The following is an 8,615-nucleotide window of genomic DNA, read 5'->3' as shown; positions in this document are numbered from 1 at the left end:
CACAAGATGAATTTAGCCATTTATTATTACAAAAGACATAACCAAAAGATATGCAACAAACATCATAAAAGGCTAGGAAATTTAACAAATAGCAAATGTTCATTTTAAACACTTAATCTATTGCTGAACCTCCACCCGAATTTGATGAAGATATTCATCGTTGTGATCTCCAACTAACGCCATCTTGCCCTCGTAATCTCTCGGTCTTCCTTCCTCTTCTGAAGTAATACCCAAAAACGAATCCAATGTGTGGCCATGTATATAACCTGCATAGGAGTGAATATGCTTGCCTTGTCAAAACCATATCATTCTGGCTAAGCCAAATTGCCCAACAAATGGTTGCGGCTCGCATCAAAATTTATTTCTTTAGTCCCATATCTATTCCACTTAACCATGAACCAAATATGTTTGATACATTAGTAGGAGGAGCTAATCCAAAGGAAACTTGAACTATTCTCCAAATGAACTTGACAAAAGTACAATAGAAGAAAAGATGTTGAATATTCTCATTGCAACTAAAAAATAATAAATTTCATTCCCATGCCAATTTCTTCTTATTAAATTATGTTTAGTTAAAATCACTCCTTTGTACAAATACCACAAGAAAATGCTAATTTTTAGTGGAAGCTTCAGTTTCTACAAGTAAGAATTGTTATCCATTATGTTACTATCTAGCACTGCCCCATACATCAACCGTACTAAGAATTGACTATTTTGGCGTAAAGACCATCCAAACAAGTTAGGCTCCTCAGTTAGATCAACATCAGTGATCTTGGCTACTAGATCATGCCATTCTTGAAGCTTATCCCCTACTAAAGTTCTACGAAAAGAAACATTTGGGGATCATAATTTAGAACTTTCGAAACAATCTCTTGCTTTCTATATGCAATGTTGTATAAATTTGGGTATTGCTCTTTTAAAGTGTTTGTTTCTAGCCATTTATCTTCCTAAAATCTAATTTGAGTGCCACTCCTTAGATGAAAATTTCCAAAGTTTAAGAATATTTCCTTGACATTCATTAGTCCTGTTCAGAACTGTAAGTCACCAGTTTTTTATCCACTTGAGCAATAGTTTTATTACCCAAATATTTCTTTCTGATCAATTGTTGCCATATCCCATCCTCGTTGATAAGTTTAAAAAGCCATTTGCTTAATAGACCATTTGTTTTGGATGTCAAGGTCTTGAATACCCAAGCCACCCTGTTTCTTTGGTCTACATAGAATGCTCCACTTTACCAGCCTATATTTCTCCTTATGATCATCATCTTGCCAGAAAAATCTAGACCGATAATAGTCTAACTTCTTGCGAACACCCATTGGTATCTCAAAGAAAGATAACCTAAACATAGCGAGACTACTCAAAACTGAATTAACAAGAACTAGCCTCCCTCTATAAGATAAATGTTTTCCTTTCCAACTACTCAATCTCTTCTCAAATCGATCTTCTATCAATTTCCAATCCTTATTATTTAAGCATCTATGGTGCATTGGAATTCCTAGATATCTAAACGAGAAATTCCCTGGTTTACATCCAAAAATTTGTGTATATTGATCATCATAGTCTTTGGCTTCTCCATAGTAGGATAATTCATTTTTATGGAAATTAATTTTCAGGGCTGGGAGTTGCTCAAACACACAAAGCAAGAGCTTCATATTTCTTGCCTATTCAAGATCATGATCCATGAAAAGGATTGTGTCATCCGCATATTGAGGAATTGAAAGACCATTTTCAATCAAATGAGGTACTACTCCACATATTTGCTCATCTTCCTTTGCTCGTGATGTGAAAATTGCAAGCATATTAACCACTAAATTAAACAGAGTTGGAGACATAGGATCACCTTATTTTAAACCTTTTCTAGTCTGAAAATATCGACCCACCTCATCATTAACCTTAACACCTACACTCCCTTTGCTTACATATTGTTGTATCCACAAACACCATTCGGTTGAAAAATCTTTCATCCTTAAAGCTTGTTGTAAAAAATGTCATTTGACTTTATCATAAGCCTTATCAAAATCAAGTTTTAGGATTATTTTCTATGCATTTCATGTATAGTTTTGTGGAGAATCACTAATCCTTCCATAATGTCTCTCCCTGGCATAAAGGCGGTTTTTGATTTCCTAATTATATTTTGTGCAATGCCTGATAGCCTATTAACGCCAACTTTTGTGAAAATCTTGAAGCTTACATTTAGAAGGTATATAGGTCTGTACTGTTGTATTTGAGCGACATCAGCTTTCTTTGGTAGCAAAATTATTATCCCAAAATTAAGGCTAAAAAGAGATAACATTATTGTCCACCATCCCCAATCCCAGCAAGACCAGCAGGAGGGACCACCAACCTTGCACCAGCATTAGCAGTTGGCACTCCGCCACTAGCAGAACGGCCACTGTCTAGATGACCACCACCTACAAGAGCTCTCCCTCTATAGAAGGGTCGAGGTGCTCCACGACCTCCCGCAGCACCCCGACCAAAATATCCCGGATGGACGCCATACACCCTGCCCTAAAACCTTCCCTGGAACCTGGGATTGTTTTGTCCAAGACCTTGATGAAAACCTTAGGAATCATCTTCTCGGGCTCAGGTATATCTCCGATCAACTCTTTGATGAACTCCTCGTCGCTGCCACCACCAATGATGGAATCCGAAGAGTACCTGAAACGAACGTCATCTGTGATTAGCCTGGATCCGATATTGGTGGACAGTCCAGCTTAAACGACGGAGGCGCCGAATGAGGTTTCATTAGCTAAGGGGAAGCATGCTGAGCGGAGTCATTTTGTTGAAAAGAAGAGTTTTTGGTTGGTTGTATATGTCTGGACAGGCTGAGTTAAGTTTCTGTTTGGTTGACTGAATCTGATGTCACATGAGCGGATGCAAGAGTTAAGATTATGATTGGTTACTCATATGAAGATTATTTTTGGACACTGACAAGTGGGCCATCTAAATGAGCGGATGTAGGCTCTGGCTCCCGGAGTAGAATAAGATCGTATAATTGTATCCCACGAGTAAGACTAGAACAATGGATACAGGTAACTAAACACACTCCTCCATACGTATCCACCGGATCAGACTAGAGAAAATTCGGGCAACTAAACACACCCCTAGCCCACTCTTGTCACAACCACACTGCCCACCGTGGGCCTCACCCCTCACGCACTCGCCGACGCTAGAACTTCTCGTAGCTGAGGCCACTAGCACCCTGTTCGCATTAAGCTGCTACCGTGGAGTGCCTTTCTAGCCTCCTTGCCAGTGCCAGGTACGTACACCCAACGTTGTCCAGTAGGGGTGAAAACAGGTTATATTTTTCCCACCCGTACAATCGTTTAAACTGTTTTTAGATGTAGCGAGCCATGTATCCTTCAGATATCAGATATTCAAGAATAAAATCGGATATATCCGAAGGCTATCCGACCCTATCTTTTGGAGTTTGTAACATTTTTATGCGGAGTTAGATAGAGACGATCATTATATAAAAATTATAACTCTCGATAAGATCTATAAATTTGTAGTTGATACTTTTTTATTTGAAATTATTAATATATTTAAATAATTAATAGAAACTTTAACTAATGTATTAGGTACTCGTAACTTCTTCGATTTTATTCTAACATAACTCCTTCCATATGAGTATATTACTGACATAATTTGTTTAACCTCTAATGTTATTTTTATTCAATATCCAAATAAATATTTATAACCGATGTTATTCACATATAACTTGTTATATATTTGAGCTGTATTTATAATCAAGACTATTCGTATGGCTGCGATTTCTATGAAAAATGTAAGGTTATAGAATCTCTGTATCCAATCGGCTGTGTGCAGTATTTTATATTTCTCAAAAAGAGAAGTGCAATTATTGACTCTTTCTTCCCTCCGTCAAGACACGCGGAAAAGAACAAAGACGAGACGCGAAGGGGGAAAGGCGACGCGGTCGAGGCCCGATTCCGATCTCCAGTTCCCCGATTTGTGCATCCGGATCGAACAGGTTCGCCGATTCGCGCCCTAATCCTTCTTCCCCTTCCTGCTTCCTCCTCATCGGCACCCTTTTCTTGCGGTTCCGTGCGCCGCGGGGATCTTGTTAGGGCGTTTGGGGGTAGGCGGCTGGCGGGGGTTCTTAGTGGCTCATGTGGATAACTACGCGCGATCCGCATGTGGAATTTCGGGTTAATGGCGAAACCTAGCATTTTTGCTTGTATCTGGGCCTGGTCATATGGATACGGTGAAGACGCAATTTTGATTACTTTTTTTTTTGTTTAACTTGCCTTTTGCAAATTTCGTAACCAAAGATTGATTGATGTGAACAGAATTGGCCTGTTGCAATTTTTGTGCTTTCTACAAGCCATAGTATTTTTCCGATCTTTGCACATAGTAGTAGCAAGTAAGACATGAGGTTTGAGTTGGGATCTTGAAGCCTGTCTGAGAATTGAGAGCCTTCATGCGTAGACAATAACCTGTGAGTAACAGGCAGGGAACAGAGGGACAGTCTGTTTAAAGCATCCTCACGTTGGGCCTAATTGCTGCAGAAACAAGCGAAAATTTGAGGGCACGCCATTATAAACTCTGAGCAATCTTGCCACACCCATATGCTTCCTTTTAGCAACTTACTTCATTTATGTTCCTACTTGATGCTAATATTGTGGCCGCTGGTAGGAAAAATCTGTTCTTGCAGATTGATGGCGTATTGCTTGCTCTAAGCAATCAAAATTTGTCTACTTATGCAAATTCTTTGTATTAATCTTGTTGTACTCATTGAGTGCATTGGTAGACAGAAATGCCAAGAAATCCCATATAATGTCTTCCTATTGTGTCATACTGTCATCTAATATGAATGTAAATGCATCATGCTTTATTCTATAGTACTGTCGATGTTTATGTAGATATCAAAGAGCTATGTGTGATAATAGTTTATTACTAGATATTGCATGATAATGGGTAATGGTGTTGCATGGCTAGTGCTTATGCCTATCTATCCTACTAAACCTATGTATACGTCATCATAGTTTCTTGTTGCCCACTTGATATTTATGCTGTTATTTTGAATTAATCAGCAATGGCATCATCTTCGGACCCATGGGTGAAAGAGTACAATGAAGCATCCAGGCTTGCTGATGATATTAGTTCCATGATTGCCGATAGAGGGTCTCTTCCTCAATCAGGCCCAGAAATTATGCGACACACTTCAGCCATCCGGAGAAAAATAACTATTCTTGGGACTAGACTTGATAGCCTGGAGTCATTGTTGGCCCGAATTCCTCCAAAGTCAATGTATGTTCTGTTGCTACTACTTTTGTATGTTACACCATATTTGTTTACCCAAGGTCTGAAACTTAACAAAGAAACTTATGACTATATAATTTCAGTGAACTTGTGTAAACTGTGAATTAATTATGTCGTTTCCATTTTTTACATGTCCTTAGAAACATGTTTCAACTATGTTACTCTAAATGAAGGCTGATAAGGTTGACACTCGTCTATAATCTTTCTGTGGACTTCACAACTTGCTTTCAATTATGTAGGCGGGAAACCTGTTTAGAGATGCAAAGTGGTACTTGAATGATCAGGCACTAAACTCTGCCTTAAATAAGTGAATCAATGTAGAGTGATAAACTCTTCTGTAGAGAAGTTCTTGCATTTCAAGTATGAAGTTGGCTATACAAGACAGTGTAATAAAGTTGAATTATTTGGCATGTGTGTTGTGCATGCTGTTGTAGTATAGAATAAACCCAAAGTTATTGTGGGAGAAGAGTGCATATATTGATTATGTAGGTAGTTAGTACACGGGTTTTCTGCTTATGAGAAAAAGATGTTGTGTCTACTCTACTAAGTTTAATTACTATGGCGATGAGGACAGTATATGACAGATGCTGGTAGATTCATGTTTTGTCTGTACAAGAGAACTAATTTATGACACTAGGATTTGCATGTCACTGAATGATATTATTCCATAACCAAGAACTTTGCTGAATCTATGTCTAGTGATGAGGCCTTATCAAAATTTATGTTTGCTACCAAAAGTTTATACTTTTAATCGACTTATTTGAGTTGTGCAGAACTGACAAGGAGTTGCATAAGCGCCAAGACATGCTTTCCAATTTGAAGTCTAAAGCAAAACAGATGGCTACAAGCTTCAACATGTCAAACTTTGCTAACAGGTGTTTTCATCATGTTAATGATGATCTTTATACACTTATCCTTCCAAAATGCTTATCTTTTTTCTGACAAAAACTATTCAGATTTATTATTATTATTATTATTATTATTATTAGTAGTAGTAGTAGTAGTAGTAGTAGTAGTAGAAGCCTTTGTTTATAATTTATGTGTGCAATATTTTTTTTTTTTCCAATTTAGGGAGGATTTGCTTGGTCAGAGTAAAAAAGCTGATGATATGAGCAGAGTTGCTGGGCTGGACAACCAAGGGATTGTTGGCCTTCAGAGGCAAATTGTGAAAGGTACTAATATTTTGGTTAATGTTGGCCTTCAGAGGCAAAAAGTATGCAGTTAGCTGTTTGCATTAAGAAATGGGGTCCTGTTGGCCTAATAAAAGAAAAAAGAATGTCAACTTTTTCTTCACAGTAACTGCATTTTATATCGGTAGGCATATCTATATCTTCTTATAATAGCTTATTTATTTTCTTTGTCTATTACAACAATTTGCAGAACAAGATGAGGGTCTTGAGAAGCTGGAAGAGACAGTACTCAGCACAAAACATATTGCATTAGCAGTCAATGAAGAACTTACTCTGCATACAAGACTGATTGTTAGTGCCTCTAAAAATGCCATATGCATTTGTGTTTCTGATACAAGATGATAATGTCTGTATCTTCATTGTTCACAGGATGACTTAGAAGATCATGTTGATGTTACGAACTCGCGTCTTCAGGTTTGAATCTTTATTGTTGCTTAAACAATAGAAATATTTTACTGCTTCTTGTTTGATATCTGATTTTTTAAGTTTGCACGAACGGAACATTGATACAGTGTTCTATTTTTAATCAGCGTGTGCAAAAGAGGCTTGCGATTCTGAACAAGCGCACCAAAGGTGGCTGCTCATGCATGTGCTTGCTGTTGTCGGTTGTCGCCATAGTGATTCTTGCTGTTATCGTCTGGCTTCTCATTAAGTATCTCTAAAAGAAAAGGGGAGCAACCGAGTGCAGACATGTTGTGCAGAACTGACAAGGAGTTGCATAGTAGTACCCGAGGAGGTCTCGTCACGTGCTGTGTTGCTCCATTGAAATGTGCAGTCTTTTAAAAGTATATGGTGGTTCCGGTCTCATCTTTCTTCTCGTGAGTGGAATGGTTATGCCAACATGTACATTACACTGTACCTCCTCGTTCCGACATGATCAGCAATCTGTGTATGAGACTGCCATATGTGGCCTTTGTGAGTTTGCAATGAGAAGCGTGGACTCATTATGTGTGGTTATAAGCGCTATGTTTCTGGTTCCCATTCTTGTACATTGGCTACATCATGTATAGAGGAAAAGCTTGCAGGGATTTTCCAAAAAAGTATTTCAGGGTTATCTCATTTGAACAGAGAGCCTCCAAGTAGGTTTTCCCTGTACACAGAGTTTCGAAGAAGGTGGTGCGTTTCAATGCCTGGTCACCAAATATCATTTATGCGACGAATTCGGTTAAACATAATAAAACTTGAGATAATAAATTTCATTCTACACTTCAGCTCCAACCAGAATAACAAACACGATACCAACTAGAATTTGGACGTATAATTAGTTACTTGATAGAAGATAACAAGGTGATCAAACAAATATAACGTGAGCAGCGTGGCATTATGGCAAAAAGTACCAAGGTTCAAAAAATCAACACAGTATGATAGGTGGCTCAGCACAAAACTTAGAAAAATGAGATCAGAGGCGAATTTTCATAATTAAAAAGAAAATATTCACCAAAATTTGAGTCAAAAGAGGACTCAAACCTAAATGATAGAAGTGTTCGCTCGCACCTCCGACTAAATGAGCTAGGTTCAGTTACTAACACAGAACAACTTTCTCAATCATGACTACCCCGAAGCAGAACTAGCATGTAAACCTAAAAGATGTATCTCCACAACCCATCAAGAGAAAATTACAATTCATGCGCTCTCAATCGTATTTTTAATGTTCAAACAACCAAGGCATAATTTGTTATAGCAATACATCCAACCAAATTAATTTCATGTCGCTTTATCATTAGTACCGGGCGTGAGGCAAACCATAACTTATTGAACAACCAATGAAATCATATATATAATCTCAAATCTCTAACCACATATGGGTAACCCAAGAGTCAAAGAGAGTATTGACTAGTGACATCGCGTGGTTTCACCCTATCAGCTATCAGCAGGAAAAGAACCAGAATCGGCCCCTGGTCTGATCTGGTTTAGACTCAACATCAATTAGTTTGAAAAAAACAGCCTAAAAATATTAGAAAACAAAATGCAAAAACCCACCTACACATGGTAATTGTAGGAAAGATAAATGTGGAAGGTAAAATGATGCAATAATAAGTAAATACTGAATATAAAGAGTAGAGAAAAATACAAACTTAGCACTACGAATTTTTTCCGTGGTATCGGTGAGTTGTTGCTCATTCCTGGTCCACATTGAAGCCC

General features: G+C 38.0%; 1 protein-coding gene and 1 non-coding gene across 2 annotated transcripts; one reads left to right on the top strand and one right to left on the bottom strand.

The window, feature by feature from the left end:
- Window positions 1-3,832: 3,832 nt before the first annotated feature.
- LOC133899310 (syntaxin-52-like) lies at window positions 3,833-7,433 on the top strand. Its single transcript, XM_062340294.1, has 7 exons — window positions 3,833-3,991; window positions 5,055-5,271; window positions 6,057-6,158; window positions 6,355-6,455; window positions 6,664-6,764; window positions 6,843-6,887; window positions 7,004-7,433. Exons 2-7 carry the CDS (start codon window positions 5,057-5,059, stop codon window positions 7,133-7,135), a joined length of 696 nt encoding a protein of 231 aa, XP_062196278.1. The 5' UTR covers window positions 3,833-3,991; window positions 5,055-5,056; the 3' UTR covers window positions 7,136-7,433.
- A 548-nt stretch (window positions 7,434-7,981) lies between these two features.
- LOC133899851 (small nucleolar RNA Z223) lies at window positions 7,982-8,080 on the bottom strand. The gene has a single exon (XR_009906457.1). It is a non-coding gene; the product is annotated as a small nucleolar RNA Z223 (small nucleolar RNA).
- Between the last annotated feature and the right edge of the window lie 535 nt (window positions 8,081-8,615).

Source organism: Phragmites australis, chromosome 18 (genome assembly GCF_958298935.1).
Source record: "Phragmites australis chromosome 18, lpPhrAust1.1, whole genome shotgun sequence".
Lineage (NCBI taxonomy): Eukaryota > Viridiplantae > Streptophyta > Magnoliopsida > Poales > Poaceae > Phragmites > Phragmites australis.
Note: the sequence above shows the minus strand (reverse complement) of the source record. Positions and strands in the feature narration are given on the sequence as shown.

Bases quoted from the DNA above. Each gene is read 5' to 3' on its own strand.
- LOC133899310 (XM_062340294.1), top strand. From the start codon at position 5,057: ATGGCATCATCTTCGGACCCATGGGTGAAAGAGTACAATGAAGCATCC. The intron at 6,456-6,663 runs GTACTAATATTT...AACAATTTGCAG, and splicing joins TCAGAGGCAAATTGTGAAAG to AACAAGATGAGGGTCTTGAG. The intron at 6,765-6,842 runs GTTAGTGCCTCT...CATTGTTCACAG, and splicing joins CTCTGCATACAAGACTGATT to GATGACTTAGAAGATCATGT.